Source organism: Cetorhinus maximus, chromosome 28, assembly GCF_964194155.1.
Source record: "Cetorhinus maximus chromosome 28, sCetMax3.hap1.1, whole genome shotgun sequence".
Classification (NCBI taxonomy): Eukaryota; Metazoa; Chordata; class Chondrichthyes; order Lamniformes; family Cetorhinidae; genus Cetorhinus; species Cetorhinus maximus.
In genome coordinates this window covers 13,182,851-13,202,124 of record NC_135906.1, presented here as the reverse complement: position 1 = coordinate 13,202,124, position 19,274 = coordinate 13,182,851, and the positions used below count along the sequence as shown (strand labels likewise).

The window sequence follows — 19,274 nt, the reverse complement described above, 5'->3', positions numbered from 1 at the left end:
CTGGAGCCCGTATTTTATTGCTCCTCCCTCTCACTCTTTCTCAGCCCACTGGAAAAGAGAGTAAGAGAGCATTAACTATCTGAGCGTAGCAACCTCAGCATAGATCATGAATTGAACTTCAGCGCCCTTCTAGCCTGTATGGCTCAGGACCATACCAGCTCGGGCATTTAAGAGGGTTGCATCCATATCACCAAAGGGCGATAGATCCTTTCGATAGATTACTTCTTATTCAAAGTAATTTCTCTGTCTATGGTAAAGAACTAGATATAAAAACATTTGTTGATGGTTTTGAGATTAAAAATCTAAACAAGCGGATATCCCTTCTTAGCTGCAACTAGCTATTGTGATGTCACTGCTACAAGGAGCTCCATAGGCACCAGTGCAGTTACATACGTATATGAGAGATAGGAGGAGGGGCAGGCTATTCGGCCCCTCACACCTGCCCTGCTATTCAGTAAACTCATGGCTGATCTGATCTTGGCTTAGCTCCACTTTCCTGCCTGTTCCCCTTGACTCCCTATAGTTCAGGAATCTATCCATCTCAATCTAGACTATGTCCAATGACTCAGCCTCCAAAGAATTCCAAAAATGAGTGATCCTCTTGAGAGAAGAGGTGTTTATTGCAAGCAGGGTGGAGTATAAAAGTAGGGAAGTCTTGCTACAACCTCAGCATAGACCGTGAATTGAACTTCAGCACCTTCTAGCCTGTATGGCTCAGGACCGTACCAGCTAGGGTTGTACAGGGCATTGGTGAGACCACACCTAGAGTACGGCATACAGTTTTCGTTTCCTCACTTGAGGAGGAATATACTTGCATTGGAAGCAGTTCAGGGAAGTTTCACTAGGCTGATCTCTGTGATGAGGGGTTTTTCTTATAAGGGAAGGTTGAGCAGGTTGGGCCTATACTCATTGGAGCTTAGAAGAAATGAGAGGTGATCTTATTGAAAGATATAAGGTTCTGAGGGGACTTGACAGGGTAGATGCTAAGAGGATGTTTCCTCTCCTGGGGGATTCTGTTGGGACGGGGGGGTGGGTGGGGTGGGGGCGCACAGTTGAAAAATAAGGGGTCTCCCATTAATATGGAGATGAGGGGGAATTTCTTCTCTCAGAGGGTCATTAGTGTTTGGAATTCTGTTCCCCAGAGAACAGTGGAGGCTGGCTCATTGAGTATATTCAAGGCTGAGTTAGACAGACTTTTAATCTACAAGGGCTGAGGGGTTATAGGAGCAGGCAGGAAAGTGGAGTTAAGGCCACAGTCAGATCAGCAATGATCTTATTGAATGGTGGAGCACGCTCGATGGGCTGAGTAGCCTACTCCTTATCCTATTTCTTATGTTCTTAAGAAATTCTTCCTCAGGTCCATCTTTTTTTTTGTTATTCTTTCATGGGATGTGGGCGTCGCTGGCAAGGCCAGCATTTGTTGCCCATCCCTAATTGCCCTTGAACCGAGTGGGCTCGCTAGGCCATTTCAGAGGGGCAGTTAAGAGTCAACCACATTGCTGTGGGTCTGGAGTCACATGTAGGCCAGACCGGGTAAAAGGGGGCAGATTTCCTTTCCCTAAAGGGATTCGTGAACCAGATGGGTTTTTATAACAATTGATGATAGTTGCCACAGTCACCATCACTGAGACGAGCTTTATATTTCTGATTTGATTATTTGAATTTAAATTCCACCAGTTGCCGTGGTGGGATTTGGACCCATGTCTCCAGAGCATTAGACTGGGCCTCTGGATTACTAGTCCGCTGACATTATCACGACACCACTGTCTCCCCCAAAACGGGCATTTAAATGAATGACTCCTTATCCTGAAACAGCATCCCCTAGTTCTAGGTTCCCCCACGAGGGGAAACATCTTCTTAGCATCCACCCTGTCAAACCCCCTCAGAATCTTATATCTTTCAATAAGATCACCTCTCATTCTTTTAAACTCCAATCAGTACAAGTCCAACCTGCTCAATTCTTCCTCACAAAACAACAGCTTCATCCCAGGGATCAACCTAGCAAATCATCTCTGAACCACCAACAATGCAAATGTATCCTTCCATATAAAGTAAGGAGAACAATACTGTATGCAGTACTCTAGGTGCGGCCTCACCAATGTCTTGCACAATTATAGCAAGACTCCAGCCCTCTTGCAAATAAAGCCCACATTCTATTTGCCTTCCTAATTACTTGGTGTACTTCTGTTCAATTGTTCACTGTCTGATTATATCTGCTTGCTCACTGGTATTAGTTAAGCCTGGGTGTGGTCACTTAGAAAAAGCAACTAAATTGAAGCAAGCTGTTGTGAGCCTGAGAGCAGACATTTTAAAGCATTGAATAAAACTCCTGTTACACACATAGAAGCTGGTGTATCATCTCCAAGACATAAAACGGTACCTGAATGCTAACCTTTTTGTGCTTCATGCATGAGGACACTCTAAACCTTCTGTACTTCAGAATTCTGTAGTCTCCCTCCATTTTGTTCCTCTATACTTCCCACCAAAGTTCCATTTGGTGTCCAGGCTGTTGACTTGGCTTGGATTTTGATTAAGGTGAAATTAATCTTGCTATTGTCCTGGATTTCCTCTGTCCAGCCTCTACACAACAGGACGCAGGTATCATGCTGGCCTTTACATCAAGGGGGCTTGAATGTAAAGGGAGGGAAGTTATGTTACAGCGATAGCGTTCTGATCAGACCTCATCTGGAGCCCACTGACCTAGGAGAGTACACAGTGAGGATTCACTGGAATGATACCACAGATTTAAGTTATGCAGACTGGCTGTATAGAATAGGCTTGTATTTCCTTGTGTATAGAAGATTAGGAGTGATCTAACTGCAGGCGTTGTAGTTGACGAAACAATTGGATAAAGATACAAATGATTTCCTTTGGCAGGGTGAGTCAGAAGAAGAGGGCGGAACTTTAACATTTAGAACCATTCAGAGGTGACATCAGGACGCATTTCTTACAAAGGGGACCGGAAATCTGGAACTCTCTCCGTGAAAAAAAAAACTGCAGAGTCTTGGGGTGGGGATGGTGGGGCGGGGGGGGTCTCTGAACATTTAACAACTGCGAAGGGTAGATTTTGTTAGGCCAAGGCATTAAGGGCCGTGGAACCGATGCAGGTATAAGGAGTTAAGACACAGATCAGCCATGGTCGAGTTGAATGTCAGAACTCAAGGGGCTGAATGGCCTACTCCCTCTTTCCTATGGGGCAGATGTTACGTGTTGCAGCCAGCTGACATTTTTAGAACAGCTTAGACGTTTGTGCTGGACACTTGGCTACAGCATGCGTAAGTGTGTGTGCGTGGCGGAGACAGGCAGGGTGAGGGAGGACCAGGGTGACCTTCCGTAATCAGCATTCCCGGATTCCGGTTCAGCGGGTCCCACACGCATAGCTCTTGGCATTTTGAACACAGCTTTGCTTAAAGGGCTGAATGTTACACCGGTGGGAGTCCAGCTACCTGTTAACAATGCTGCCAACCCTTTCTGTGCACAGGTAGCATTAGCTATGCCTTCCTGCTTTATAATGTAACGTCTGTGGGCAAGGACACAATGTATTCAAAAGATGATATAAAGATCAGACTGCCATTGGAGACAGACGTAGTAGCAGTCGTCAGCTGTAACATGTCGACATGTCAGACATCTCAACGCGTCAACTTGACTTTCAACAACAGTAAGGTTCGTCTGTATCCTACAAAGGGAATGTTACTATTTTGGTCAAGAAAGCTCAATAGATAGGGGAACTTGAGCTCCTTAGTCCTGACAGATGCACAGCACTTTCAGTAAAGGTGCAACTTTGGGAAAGACAAAAAAAACAGCCCTGAGTTTGGGAGCTACCACATGGTGAGGGGAACAAATTAGACTGGATACTGATTGGTGTTCGATAAACTTTGATAAAGGGCTGGATTTTACACTGAAGCGGGGGGGCTTTGCCCTCTCTCTCTCTCCCACCACCACCACCCCCCACCCCCCCACCCCCACCCCAAGTTAAAAGTTGGAGGTGAGCTCACCTTTACTGGCCCCGCAGCTATTTAATGGCCGTCATGCCTTGGATTGGCTCAAAGTAGTCCCACCTATGAGAGTGCCGGCCCATCGTTCCTCTTGCCCCAGCAGGGTCAAAATCCTGAAACTCCCTCCCTAACAGCACTGTGGGTGTACCTACACCACATGGACTGCAGCGGCTCAAGAAGGCAGCTCACCCACCCACCTTCTCAAGGGGGCAATTAGGGATCGCCCCGCCAGAGGAAATCATTTCATCCCGTGAATGAATTAAAAAATATACCTTGATGGGGTCTTTCAATGGGCACAATGGCTGTAAAGGAGACACACACCAACCCCCCACCCCCTCCCCACTTGCCTGGCCACCAGTTTGCCAAGGTGGGCTGGACACTTGGTGCTGGCCTGCACCACCCTGGGTAGAATTCCAACGGGGGTGGGAGGAATGCCCTTGAGCGGCCATTAATTGGCCACCTAAGGCACTCAGTTGGCTCACGGACGAGCGAGGTGTCCGTCTCCTCCCCTGGCACCGGTGGCTGGGGCAAGTAGGCTTGTGGTCAAATGTTACACACCCCGCCCCACCACCGCCTGCCTACCCACTTCCTTGGGGGCTGTAAAATTTCGGCCAAGCTGTAAGGGCTACGCACGGTCTCACCTTTAAGCGGGGAGAGGCAGCTGGGCCGGGCCATTAGTGGTACAGTGTTCAACAGCCTGAGTTTCGCTTGTCCTTCACAAAAAGGAAAGGAGGTGGGTGGGGGGTGGTGGGGGGGTGGGGGTGGGGGGGGCGAGGGATATTGCGGGGTATCGAGTGTGTGAGTGGAAAACTGTGATTGCTAAAGTATGAAGAAGCAAGCTTTAGTGAAGTGGACTTCTCTGAAGGGAATGGGGGCGATGAAATCCTGGTATTCAGTTCTCCTTCTTAGGCCAGGGCTTCCCCGGCTGTGGGTCGTGACCCCCCCAGTGGGGTCGCGAGACACCGATTTTAGGGTTTCGAGCTGCGGGGTATCCACGGAGCTTGGGTGGAGCGCTAACATCTGTAAGGCCTCTTTAAACCCTCGCGTTTTTTTTCTAATGGTGGCCCTGGCCTAACAGAGACAGACCCTTGAGGCCTGATGGTTCTGCTGCTGCTGCTGCAAAAAAGAAAATACCTGTGAAAAGGCAGGTGTTTCTTTCATATAAAAACCTGCAGTTCGATCGATTCCCATCATGCTCAAGCTTGCTCAGCTGAAGAAGCCCACCCACCAATTCCCCCCTCCCCTCAACTTTCTCGTACTCCCCAAACTCCCACCCTGGGAATAAGCCTGGGGAGGAATGAGCGAGGCAGCCCCTTTCGGAATCAAGAAAGAATTGCTTCCAGCCCGGTTCGGAAGGGCCCTGAGATGAGGGCCCCGGGGGCGTGGGCCATCTCCCCAGATCACACTGGGTTCGCTGGTTCTTTCAACCGGTCGCATTGTCGTCCATTTTGGAGACTGCTGCAAAGCTGCCTTTCAAAGGTCAAAAAATTAATCATTTCTGACGGAAATTGAACTTCGTGGGTGCCCGTTACATGGGGGTAAATACCGTGGGGATAAAAAAAAAAACGGCTGGCATTCCTCAGGATACCCGAAAAATTGTCCAATCCCCAAATGGGGGCTGAGGATTCTTCAGGAGTCCCTTGGTGACTGTCTATCGTGGCTGAAGCCCCACCCCGCGCCCCCCCCCGACCTTTGTCGATGAGGGAATAAGCCCTTTTATGGGCCTCCACCCCTGCCAAAATTGGGCAGAGCAGAGTGGAGCAGGACTGGGAGCTGTTTAAGGGTCTACGCGGCCTAAGCAGTGCCTTCCAGCATAAGGTAAGCTTAAAAAGATAGCTTTAAAAGAATGATCCTGCGGAACAAGGAGGAGAAGGGGTGTTCCTCCTGACTCCACGGTACTCCAATTGCCTAACCCCCCTCCCTTCACCAGTTCCACTAGCCTGCCTCCCCACTCGCCATCATCCTGATGCCCTCAATCTTAAAACCAATCACGTCCCGGATTTCTCCTGGTCTCATGCCTGAGTCAGGAGTTTGTGGGTTTCCAAAGAGATACATGTTCCAGACTGACACCCCCAGTACAGTGTTGGGTTGGAGGGTGGGGTTGGGGCAGTGCTGTTACACGGGCCTGCCTCCCCAGAAGGATATAAAAAAAAACGCCCTTCAGAGAAGAGCAGGGGCCAGTCCTACGCTGAAGTCTTTCTCCAGATTATGTGGCCAAGACTGGGAATGAGGCTTGGGCCCTCAACCTCCTGACTCAAGTGAGAGCTGGCGCTTTGTACACGTTTACAAGGAGCAGCTTTCTCAAGGTGACAAGGCTGAACAAAGCTGTGTGGCCCATCTTTCTTCATCGCTCCAGAGGGAACCTACAGTTGCCACCAATGCAAGATCTAGTATTGTTTTTAATGATTCCATTAGAGAGGGAGCCGCTGTTCCCCTTTGCTGAAGGGTCAGTCACGAGGGGGCATAAGTTCAAGGTGAGGGGCAGGAGGTTTAGGGGAGGGGATGCGAGGAAAAACTTTTTTACCCAGAGGGTGGTGACGGTCTGGAATGCGCTGCCTGGGAGGGTGGTGGAGGCGGGTTGCCTCACAACCTTTAAAAAGGTGCTGGATGAGCACTTGGCACATCATAACATTCAAGGCTATGGGCCAAGTGCTGGTAAATGGGATTAGGTAGGTAGGTCAGGCGTTTCTCACGTGTCGGTGCAGACTCGATGGGCCGAAGGGCCTCTTCTGCCCTGTGTGATTCTGTGATTCCAATGTTTTTTTTTTTGCCTCCAATACTCTTTGACTGAAACAAACTTCTTCTACTTCTTAACATATTCTATTTTGAATAGGGCTGGAAGAAAGATGACGCTATCTGTGTTCACATGAGAATGGAAGGTAATTCGACATTTTGGATTCAAGACGGCTGTGAGTTGGAACATATCAACGATACGGTCATTGTTTGTAACTGTTCACAGATGTCCACATTCACTGTGCTGGCGAGGATAAAATCCTTCGAGGTACAGTAAACCTTTTGGTTTTTGAGGGGGTGGGGGGAGGGCACGAAAAGGTGAGGGAATTCGCTAATTATATTCTCCAGGGTTTAGAAGAACGAGAGGCGATCTCGTTGGGACCTAGAAAATTCTGATGGGGGCTTGACAGGGTGGACTCTGAGAGATTGTTTCCACTGGTCTGGAATTCGCTGCCCAAGTTGGTGGTAGAGGCAGAAACTCTCGACTCTTTTACAAAGCACCTGGATCTGCAGCTAAAGTGCTGTAAGCTGCAGGGCTATGGGCCGGGTGCAGGAAGGTGGGATTAGAAAGGGCACCTGGGCGTCCTCGGGCTGGCATGGACAAGATGGGCTGAATGGCCTCCTTCTGTGCTGTCACTTTTCTATGGTTCTATGGTGGGGTGGTGGGGTGGGGTGGAATCAAAACTGCAGGGACGCAGGCTGGTATTCTCTGGCCCTGGCATGGCAAGTCCTGCCACGGCGGGCGCAGTGAGGCAGCCAAAAGCCCGCTAACTTCGGTAGGACCGGAAGGTTCCGCAGGTGGGGAGAGGGGGGGAGGGGCCGGAAAATCCCGCCTGGCCGTCTCGGGGATAAGGGGTCTGAGGCGAGGGGAAATCCTTTCACCGAAAGGGGGCGTGAATCTTTGGAATTCTCGACCCCCCCGGAGGTTGTGGATGCTCCATCGCTGAACACGTTTGAGAGGGTGGGATGGGCAGATCTTTGGGTCTCACGGGGAATGAAAGGATACGGGGAAGCGGGCAGGAAAACAGAGGTCAGCCAAGGTCGTATTGAATGGCGGAGAAGGCTGGCTGGGCCATGTGGTCTACTCCTGCTCCGATTTCTTGTCTTCATGTATTTTGATCCAATGCGCCTGTTTTCGTGCCCACAAAAGAGGAGGCCGCTCAGCCCATGAAGCCTGTGCTGGTTCCTTGAAAGGATTAGTCCGCTCCTTTTTCCCATTGGCCTTTTCAAGCATTTATCCAATTCCCTTTTGAAAGTTACTACTGATTCTGCTTCCACCGCCCTTGCAGGCAGCACATTCGGGATCAGAACAATGCATATTGTATGATATCATGAGGAACTCCATCCCCAATCCTATCTGCCTCGCCACATTTGGAAAATTCTTTGAGAGTCCTCTTCCCATCGTGCTTTCAGTCATATTTCCTGACTGTTCCACCGCTGACCTGATTCCGTCTTTCTCCTGTGAGACATAAGCGCGTAGCAATTAGAAGCAGGGGTAGCCCATTCGGCCCATCGAAGAACCTGCCCCATCATTCAGTACAATCATGGCTGATCTTGGGCTTCAACTCCGCTTTCCTGACTGCTCCCCGTATCCCTCTATTCCCCGAGTGACCAACAAAATCAGTCTAACCCAGCCTTGAATAGTGTCAACAGTGAACCAGCCACAAACCCCCTGCGGTCGAGGATTTCCAAGATCCACAACCCTTTGAGTGAAGAAATTTCTCCTCCTCTCAGGTCTTAAACGACGAGCCCCTTATCCTGAGACTGTGCCTCCGTGTTCTAGGTTCCCCAGGCAAAGGAAGCAATCTCTCAGCGTCTATCCTGCCAAACCCCCTCACAATCTTGTGTGTTTGAATAAGATCGTCTCTTATTCTTCTAAACCCCATAGAGAATAAACCCAGTCTACCCAACCCTGCCTTGTAGGACACCTCTCCGCTCTGGAATCAATCGAGTGAACCGATGCTGCGTATCCTCTCAAGCAAGTACACCATAAACATTTACGGTACAAAAAAACGGCCACTTGACCCATCGTGTATTTGGCGGCCAAAAAAATGAGTTGCCCAGCCTAATCCCACTTTCCAGCATTTGGTCCATAGCCCTGCAGGGTCCTGCACTTGAGGTGCATATCCAGACATCTTTTAAATGAGTTGAGGATTTCTGCCTCTACTCCCCTTTCAGGCAGTGAGCTCCAGCCCCTCACAACCCTCTGGGTTAAACATGTTTTCCTCATCTCCCCTCTAACCTTTCAACCAATCACTCTAAACCTATGCCCCCTGGTCACTGACCTCTATGCCAAGGTAAATAGGCCCTTCCCATCCACTCTATCCAGGCCCCGGCCTCATGGTTTTGTACACCTCGATCAAATCTCCCCTCAGCCTTCTCCGTTCCAAGGGGAACAATCCTGGCCTATCCAACCTCTCCTCAGCGCTGCAATTTTCCAGTCCCGGAAATATCCACGTAAAATCTCCCCTGCGCCCTCTCTAACGTGTTTACATCCTTTTATATCTTTAAATGTGGAGACCAAAACTGTCCACAGGTGTGGGTCCTGCCCAAGCCTCATATACTATTGCAGCAAGACTTCCTAACACAAAGGCCAACATAGCACTTACCTTCCTAGTTGTTAGCGGAAGCTGCGTGACATCTTTCTGTACGAATCTGTCTGAATATCAATGTGTATAAGTTTCTCATCATGAAAGATTTCTACTCTTCCTGTTGAAGATGACATCTTGTCTAACAGCGAGTCGGTGTTTTCAGGGAGCTGGGAAGAGAGAGAGCGAATACAAAGGAGAACAAAAGCATGCCTGTGATATTTCACTAATCAAACATTTCCGTTGGCTACAGAACACTACCAAAATGATGGAGTCATTTCACTCTGATTTGGAGAAACATGAGGGCAAAGATAACACGGAATATCTTAAAAACCTCACAGACAACCTGAGGAAGATAGAAAGTGTCTCCCTGCTAATGGCGGCCGATGCCCTTAGGCAGGGGCAGGTGAAGATGTTGTCAGATACCCTAGGTAACCTCAGTAAGATGGACGGGAGTAATTGTATTCTGGCAGGATCGGTGTAAAGAATGTGTAAAGCATGAGGCAAAGCAGAGGGGTAACATTTAGCTACTGCCTTTCAAGCCAACCCCTAGTACTTCACCGCCAACTGCACTGTGGTCAAGCTGGCAGAGGCTGCAGTCAGTTTGAGGCCTGCCATTCGGTCCTTCATATCCACCTGAGCCTTTGCAGCTTGACAGACCTGTCTGAAATCTTCCCTTCTCACCACACACATAAAAACAACAAGGCCCTTATGCACCTCCATAAACACAGCAGAATGGAGTTGGGGGCGGGGGGGGGCAATTGGCCTCCTTTCCTAAGCCTGCCCAGGTACAGGATCAACAGAGCCCATGGTGGGGTGGGCCCTCACTCCTCCATGGCATTGCCCATGGACTTGGCGACGGAGCATGTGATGCCCATCTGAGGCACCTTTAGCTACGATTCAGCAGGTAGTGCTCTCACTTTTAAGTCCAAAGGCTGTGGATTCAATTCTCCGACCAGGAACTGGAGTGCATAAATCTAGGCTGACACACGCCAGTGCAATACAGTGCACGACCGGGGAGGGGTTGGGGGTTGGTTCAAATCCTACTCGGACGTCCAGTTTGACACCCCGATGCAGTACCAAGGGAGTGCTGCACAGCCTTTCAGATCAGAGGTGATACTAAGGCTCCGTCTGCCCTCTCGGCTGGATTGAAATAAACGCACGGCACTATTTCGAAGCAAGACGGGGAAGCTGTGCCCTGTGCCCTGGCCAATATCTATGCCTCCGCCAAAAACGTCAAACGAAAATATTATCTCGTCATCATCTCATTGGCTTGAGGGGGAATGGGAACAATGTGGTGGGGGCTAGCTGTTCACATGGAGGGTAAATGCGAAATTGATTTGTTGGACAGAAGCTTTGATTCTGTGTTGTAATTGCAATGTGGTTCCAAGCAAAAATCCACCAAATCTGATTGATTCTGCTTTCTAGAAGTCACTGTTCAAGCATCACATATAAATGATATCACGGAAGAAGCAGCAAATTTGTTGTCAGGCACTATATTCGCCACGATGGACTGGGCCGCGATAAAAGGAAACCAAACCTCTGGTAATATTGACTCCTGCTTTACATATTGAATATCTATAGGTAAAGCCTCATTCCTGAGCGGAGGTTTCTCCCAGTCAGCCCCTAGTGACTCCAAACACCAGGTGGATGAGTCCCAAGGCAAAGGCCATGAATATCAGATAGTCACTCATAAATCCAATCAGAAATTCAGAAGGAATTTCTAACATTCAGGGAGTGGTGAGAAGGTGGAACTCACTACCGCGTGGAATAGTTTGAGGTGAAGTATCTAAGGGGAAGCTAGATAAATACATGAAGGAGAAAGGAATGGAAGGTTATACTAATAGGGGGAGATGAAGCGTGTTGGGAGGAGGCTCAAGTAAAGTTTAAGACAAGTTAGGCTGAATGAGCTCTCTGTGCCATGCACTCTATGCAATTTTACTGTAATGCAGCCTAACTGGGACTTCTGTCCATCTTCCGCTGAATTTACAAGTCAATTGGGTGGATCCCCTAAGGAAATTCCTGGCCTCTATCACTGGGCTATACAGAGCAGGAAAAGCCCAGGTGCATACCTTCCTGCCGGAGCTCAGATTGGGGGAAACTTTCCCCTTCCCTCAGGTCTCACCACTTGCCTGAGTCCATTGAGTACGTTCTGCCGAACTTTAGTTCCACAGGCTCAGTTGTTGAGGAACACCAGTGCCCATGTTATCTCCTTTCAATCGAAGACGTGTTGGAATAGAAAAATCTATAACCAGCAAAACAGAGGAACATACAGATTATTAGGAATAGGGCAGCCAATTTGAGATCATCAGTTGAGCTCCTAACGTGACTCATTTACACTTGCTTGAATGGACATACATTCAGACACAGGGACCTGCTCTCTGCAAACAAAAGAAACACAGTCAAGCCTTGAGCCTTTTTTTGAATCACCTGGAAAGATGGGGACCCTATAGTTCCCCATTGCTTTTCTCCATGGCAATGCCTCGGCCAATCAGAGTCAACTTGCCAGCCAATCAACATCCTGCCAAAGAAATTGTTGTGGTTTTGTTTCGAAATGTGATATTCTTGTGTATGCCCTGATGAGTGCAAGTTGAAAAACTTCAGCCACATCAGCAATATTTAAGAATAGGAGAAGGTTAATAGAATAAAAAAAAATGGCAGTTCCATTTTTACATCAGCCTGCCTTTCCATCATTTGAATTCCCTCTCCTGTCCAACTCTCTGAACCCTTCACATTGTCCTTAGCTGCTGACTTACTCCATAGCTCCACCCATTAATGGAAGTAGGCTTTCTTTTAGTTATTCACTCTCTGGGACTTGACCCTGTCATACCATTGGGAGCAACTGATGTTGATTTGTTTTGCTCACACCTTTCTGTTTAATGCTGTTAATATGCGCCCCGTCTACAGGAATTGTTTGTATAGCTACCATCGTCCTCAAAGGCCCAGCATCTGGAATGGATGTGGGCCTCTTGGCAAAGAAAGATGAGAAAGATGCCACACCAAAGCTGGTCTCTGACGTGTTGGCAATCAGCATTAGCAGCCAAGAGACAGGGAATCTCTCCTCTCCAGTCATCATAAGCTTCAACCTGAGTGAGGTCGGTTACATTCTGCTCTTCATTGGGAACGAATGCTTATGTTCTGCTTATGTGATTCTGTGTGAAACAATTGATGTGAGCAAGAGAGATGTCAACATCAGGAAAAGAACATTATACATTACAACACTCAATATCAGCACTATTGGCACCCAGGACAGGTACAGCACGGGGTTAGATACAGAGTAAAGCTCCCTCTACACTGTCCCCATCAAACACTCCCAGGGCAGGTACAGCACGGGGATAGATACAGAGTAAAGCTCCCTCTACACTGTCCCCATCAAACCCTCTCAGGACAGGTACAGTGAGGGGTTAGATGCAGAGTAAAGCTCCCTCTACACTGTCCCCATCAAACACTCCCAGGGCAGGTACAGCTCAGGGTTACATGCAGAGTAAAGCTCCCTCTACACTGCCCCATCAAACATTCCCAGGGCAGGTACAGCTCAGGGTTAAATACAGAGTAAAGCTCCCTCTACACCATCCCCATCAAACACTCCCAGGGCAGGTACAGCTCAGGGTTAAAAACAGAGTAAAACTCCCCCTACATTGTCTCCATCAAACACTCCCAGGACAGGTACAGCACGGAGTTAGATACAGAGTAAAGCTCCCTCTACACCGTCCCCATCAAACACTCCCAGGTCGGATACAGCATGGGGTTAGATACAGAGTAAAGCTCCCTCTACACCGTCCCCATCAAACACTCCCAGGGCAGGTACAGCACGGGGTTAGATGCAGAGTAAAGCTCCCTCTACACTGTCCCCATCAAACACTCCCAGGGCAGGTACAGCACGGGGTTAGATACAGAGTAAAGCTCCCTCTACACTGTCCCCATCAAACACTCCCAGGACAGGTACAGCACGGGGTTAGATGCAGAGTAAAGTTCCCTCTACACTGCCCCATTCTTCAAGGCCAGGATGGGTATATATGGGGTTAGATACAGAGTAAAACACCTGTAGACACTCCGAGAAAACGCTCCTAGGGCACAGATATACACCAGCCGCTCTCACCTACATGTGACTCCTGTCCTAGGCTATGTGGTTGACTCTTAATGCCGTCAGGAGAATTAGGGATGGACAATAAATTTGCCCTTGCCAGGATTGCAAAATCACTGGGAAAAAAAATCATCTATATCTTTGATGATGTTATTGCGAGTGGAACAGTCACGCATCCTTGTGAAATAATCCCTCTTGTTAGCGGAATAATCCCTCTTGCTAGAGGAATAATCACTGGGCAGGATCTTCCCCCTGTCGTGGTGGGGGTTGGGGGGTGTGCGGGAGAGGGCAGGTTCCCAATTGGCGCCCCCGGTCGTGGGCGTGCCACCATTTTGTGTGGACGCGCCGTCCGCTAGGATGCGCTGTGTGCTCCCTGTGGGGGAGGGGGGGGGGAATTCCCTGAGCTGGGAGTGGGCTTTATCACGCATGCGCGCGGAGGAGCACAACAGATCTCCCTGAGGCAAAGTTTCAACAAAGGAGGGTGAAAAAATCACTGGCGTGTCCACTCAAGTGCCACTGTCACAGGAGACATGTCTGGGACATGTCAATTTCTTTCATTTCAACATTTCATAAACATTTTAAATCCCTCATGAAACCTCATCCCGCCCATGGGTGAGGTTTCCCGTTTTTCCTAAAGGCTGCCAAGGCCTCCTTGCCTGCCCGCCAACCTTAAGGTCCATTGATTAGCTTAATTACTTTTTTAAAGGCCTTAAGAGGCCGAACTGAAAATCGTAATGACGCGGGGTGACGTTGGGACACACGCCCAATGTCACTCTGCATCATTTTATATGTTGGCGAGCAGGCCCCACACCCCCGCTTGTCGAACAGCAGATGCAGCCAACTCTTGCGAGAGGAGTAATCCTTATTGCTGGTGGAATAATACTTCTTGTGAGTGGCAAAATTCCTCTTGTGAGCGGAATAATCCTTCTTCCCAGTGGAGTAATCCCTCTTGTGAGTGGAATAATCCCTCTTTCTAGTGGAATAATCCCTCTTGTGAGTGGAATAATCCCTCTTGCTAGTGGAATAATCCCTCTTGTGAGTGGAATAATCCCTCTTTCTAGTGGAATAATCCCTCTTGTGAGTGGAATAATCCCTCTTGCTATTGGAATAATCCCTCTTGTGAGTGGAATAATCCCTCTTGCTAGTGGAATAATCCTTCTTGTGAGTGGAATAATCCCTCTTGCTATTGGAATAATCCCTCTTGTGAGTGGAATAATCCCTCTTGCTATTGGAATAATCCTTCTTGTGAGTGGAATAATCCCTCTTGCTAGTGGAATAATCCCTCTTGCTAGTGGAATAATCCTTCTTGCTATTGGAATAATCCCTCTTGCTAGTGGAATAATCCCTCTTGCTAGTGGAATAATCCCTCTTGCACTAGCAAGAGGCATGATTGTACTCGCATGAGAGATTATCCCAGTCGCACGAGGGATAATTCCACTAGCAAGAGAGATTATTCCGCTCGCAAGAGGGATTATAGAGTCATAGAGTCATAGAGGACTACAGCACAGAAAAAGGCCCTTCGGCCCATCGAGTCTGCACCGGTCAAACAAGTACCTAACTATTCTAAACCCATTTTCCAGCACTAGGCCCATAGCCTTGTATGCCATGGCATTGCAAGTGCACATCCAAATACTTCTTAAATGTTATGAGGATTTCTGCCTCTACCACCCTCTCAGGCAGTGAGTTCCAGATTCCCACCACCCTCTGGGTGAAAAAATTCTTCCTCACATCCCCGCTAACCTCCTTCCCCTTACCTTAAATATATGCCCCCTGGTTATTGATCCCTCCACCAAGGGGAAAGGTTCCTTCCTGTCTACCCTATCTATGCCCCTCATAATTTTATACACCTCAATCATGTTCCCCCTCAATCTCCTCTGCTCCAGGGAAAATAACCCCAGTCCATCCAATCTCTCCTCATAACTAAAACACTCCAGCCCAGGCAACATCCTGGTAAATCTTCTTGATTATTTCACTCACAAGAGGGATTATTCCACTCGCAAGAGGGATTATTCCACCAGGTAAGGGGATTAATGCGCAATCAAGGGTGATTTTTCCACAAACAAGAGGGATTATTCTACTAGCAAGAGGGATTATTCCAATAGCAAGAGGGATTATTCCACTAGCAAGAGGGATTATTCCACTAGCAAGAGGGATTATTCTACTAGCAAGAGGGATTATTCCACTAGCAAGAGGGATTATTCCAATAGCAAAAGGGATTATTCCACTACCAAGAGGGACTATTCCACTAGCAAGAGGGATTATTCCACTAGCAAAAGGGATTATTCCACTAGCAAGAGGTATTATTCCAATAGCAAAAGGGATTATTCCACTACCAAGAGGGACTATTCCACTAGCAAGAAGTATTATTCCACTAGCAAAAGGGATTATTCCAATAGCAAGAGGGATTATTCCACTAGCAAGAGGGATTATTCCAATAGCAAGAGGGATTATTCCACTAGCAAGAGGGATCATTCCACTAGCAAGAGAGATTATTTCAATAGCAAGAGGTATTATTCCACTAGCAAGAGGGATTATTCCACTAGCAAGAGGGATTATTCCACTAGCAAGAGGGATTATTCCACTAGCAAGAGGGATTATTCCAATAGCAAGAGTGATTAATCCACTCGCAAGAGTGATTATTCCACTCGCAAGAGGGATTATTCCACTCGCAAGAGGGATTATTCCACTCGCAAGAGGGATTATTCCAATAGCAAGAGGGATTATTCCACTAGCAAGAGGGATTATTCCACTAGCAAGAGGAATTATTCCACTAGCAAAAGGGATTATACCATTTGCAAAAGGGATTATTCCAATAGCAAGAGGGATTATTCCACTAGCAAAAGGGATTATACCATTAGCAAAAGGGATTATTCCAATAGCAAAAGGGATTATTCCACTAGCAAGAGGGACTATTCCACTAGCAAGAGGGATTATTCCACTAGCAAAAGGGATTATACCATTAGCAAAAGGGATTATTCCACTAGCAAAAGGGACTATTCCACTAGCAAGAGGGATTATTCCACTAGAAAAAGGGATTATACCATTAGCAAAAGGGATTATACCATTAGCAAAAGGGATTATTCCAATAGCAAGAGGGATTATTCCACTAGCAAGAGGGATTATTCCACTAGCAAAAGGGATTATACCATTAGCAAAAGGGATTATTCCAATAGCAAAAGGGATTATTCCACTAGCAAGAGGGACTATTCCACTAGCAAGAGGGATTATTCCACTAGCAAAAGGGATTATACCATTAGCAAAAGGGATTATTCCACTAGCAAAAGGGACTATTCCACTAGCAAGAGGGATTATTCCACTAGAAAAAGGGATTATACCATTAGCAAAAGGGATTATTCCAATAGCAAGAGGGATTATTCCAATAGCAAGATGGATTACTCCATTTGCAAGAGGAATTATTCCACTAGCATGAGGGACCATTCCACTAGCAATAGGATTGTTCCACCAGCAAGAGGGATTATTCCAATAGCAAGAGGGATTATTCCAATAGCAAGAGGGATTATTCCACTAAAAAGATGGGATAATTCCACTAGAAAGAGACATTTTTTGACTAGGGAGAGAAATGGTTTCAGTAGCAAGATGAATTTTCCACTCGCAAGTGGGATGATTCCACTAGCAAGAGGGAATGTTCCTTTCGCAAGAGGGATTTTTCCACTAGCAAGAGAGATTATTCCACCAGCATGAGGAATATTTCCACTAGCAAGAGGGATTATTCCACTAGCAAGAGGGACTATTCCACTAGCAAGAGGGATTATTCCACTAGGAAGAGGGATTATTCCAAAAGAAAGAGGTATTATTCCACTAGCAAGAGGGACTATTCCACTAGCAAGAGGGACTATTCCACTAGCAAGATGGATTATTCCACTACAAGAGGGACTATTCCACTAGCAAGAGGGATTATTCCACTAGGAAGAGGGATTATTCCAAAAGAAAGAGGGATTATTCCACTAACAAGAGGGATTATTCCACTAGCAAGAGGGATTATTCCACGAGCAAGAGGGATTATTCCACTAGCAAGAGGGATTATTCCACTAGCAAGAGGGATTATTCCACTAGCGAGAGGGATTATTCCACGAGCAAGAGGTATTATTCCAATAGCAAGAGGGATTATTCCACTAGCGAGAGGGATTATTCCAATAGCAAAGGGGATTATTCCACTAGCGAGAGGGATTATTCCACTAGCAAAAGGGATTATTCCACTAGCAAGAGGGATTATTCCACCAGCAAGAGGGATTATTCCAATAGCGAGAGGGATTATTCCAATAGCGAGAGGGATTATTCCACTAGCAAAAGGGATTATTCCAATTGAAAGAGGGATTATTCCACCAGCAAGAGGGATTATTCCGCTAGCAAGAGGGATTATACCACTAGCAAGAGGGATTATACCACTAGCAAAAGGGATTATTCCACTAGCAAGAGGGATTATTCTACCAGCAATTGGGATTATTCCAATAGCGAGAGGGATTATTCCAATAGCGAGAGGGATTATTCCACTAGCAAAAGGGATTATTCCACTAGCAAGAGGGATTATTCCACTAGCAAGAGGGATTATTCCAATGGCAAGAGGAATTATTCCGATAGCAAGAGGGTTTATTCCAATAGCAAGAAGGATTATTCCAATAGCAAGAGGAATTATTCCACTCGCAACAGTGTTTTTTTCACACACAAGTGGGATTATTCCAAAAACAACAGAGATTATTCCACTAGCAGGAAGTATTTCTCCAATCGCAAGAAGGATTATTTGATTTGCAAGACGTATTATTTGATTTGCAAGACGGATTATTCCACTGAAAAGAGGCATTGTTCCACTCAAAAGAGTGATTATTCCACTAGCCAGAGGGATTATTACATCAGCATGGGTTTATTATTCGACTAGAAAAAGGGATTATTCCACTCGTATGAGAGAAATCACCATCACTAGAGAAAAAGTACTGAGCAAACTATTGGGATTAAAGGGTGACAAGTCCCCAGGACCTGAAGGCCTACATCCCAGGGTCTTAAAGGAAGTGACCGCGTAGATAGTGGATGCATCGGCTATAATATTCCAAAATTCCCTGGATTCTAGAAAGGTTCCAGTGGATTGGAAAAATGCTAATATAATGCCCGTATTCAAAAAGGGGGGAGGCAGAAAGTAGGAAACTATAGACCAGTTAGTTTAATGTCTGTCATTGGGAAATTGTTGGAATCCATTATTAAGGAAGTAGTAATGGGGCATTTGGAAAGTCAAAATGCAATCCATCAGAGTCAGCATGGTTTTATGAACAGTAAGCCATGTTTGACTAATTTGCTAAGGGTTATTTGAAGATGTGACAAGCAAAGTGGATAATGGGGATCCTGTAGATGTAGTATATCTGGACTTCCAGAAGGCCTTTGATAAGGTGCCGCACAAAAGAGTAATACACAAGATAAAATCACATGGAGCTAGGGGTGATATGTTAGCTTGGACAGAGGATTGGCTAACCAACAGAAAGCAGAGAGTCGGGATAAATGGGTCTTTTTCTGGATGGCAAGCTGTAACTAGTGGGGTGCCACAGGGTTCGGTCCTTGGGCCCCAACTATTTAGAATCTATATTAATGACTTGGATTCAGGGGTAGAAGGTACTATTGCTAAATTTTCAGATGACACCAAAATAGATGGGAAAGTAAGTTGCAATGAAGAAATAAGAAATTTACAAATGGATATGGACAGGCTAGGCGAATGGGCCAAAATTTGGCAGATGGAGTTTAACGTGGATAAGTGTGAGGTTATCCATTTTGGCCGGAAGAATAAAAAGGTGACTTATTATTTAAATGGAGAGAAACTTCAGAATGCTTCAATGCAGAGGGATCTGGGTGTCCTCATGCATGAATCGTTGA

The 19,274-nt window shown here is 46.9% G+C and overlaps 1 protein-coding gene across 1 annotated transcript in view; it reads left to right on the top strand.

Annotated features, from left to right (window-relative positions):
- Positions 1–3,537: 3,537 nt before the first annotated feature.
- Positions 3,538–19,274, top strand: part of LOC144668760 (putative adhesion G protein-coupled receptor E4P) — a 51,859-nt gene continuing 36,122 nt past the window's right edge. Inside the window, exons 1-5 of the mRNA XM_078531090.1 lie at positions 3,538–3,663; positions 6,829–6,996; positions 9,570–9,747; positions 10,745–10,861; positions 12,224–12,411. Of these exons, the coding sequence (XP_078387216.1) occupies positions 3,538–3,663; positions 6,829–6,996; positions 9,570–9,747; positions 10,745–10,861; positions 12,224–12,411 (777 nt within the window). The remainder of the gene's footprint in view (positions 3,664–6,828; positions 6,997–9,569; positions 9,748–10,744; positions 10,862–12,223; positions 12,412–19,274) is intronic.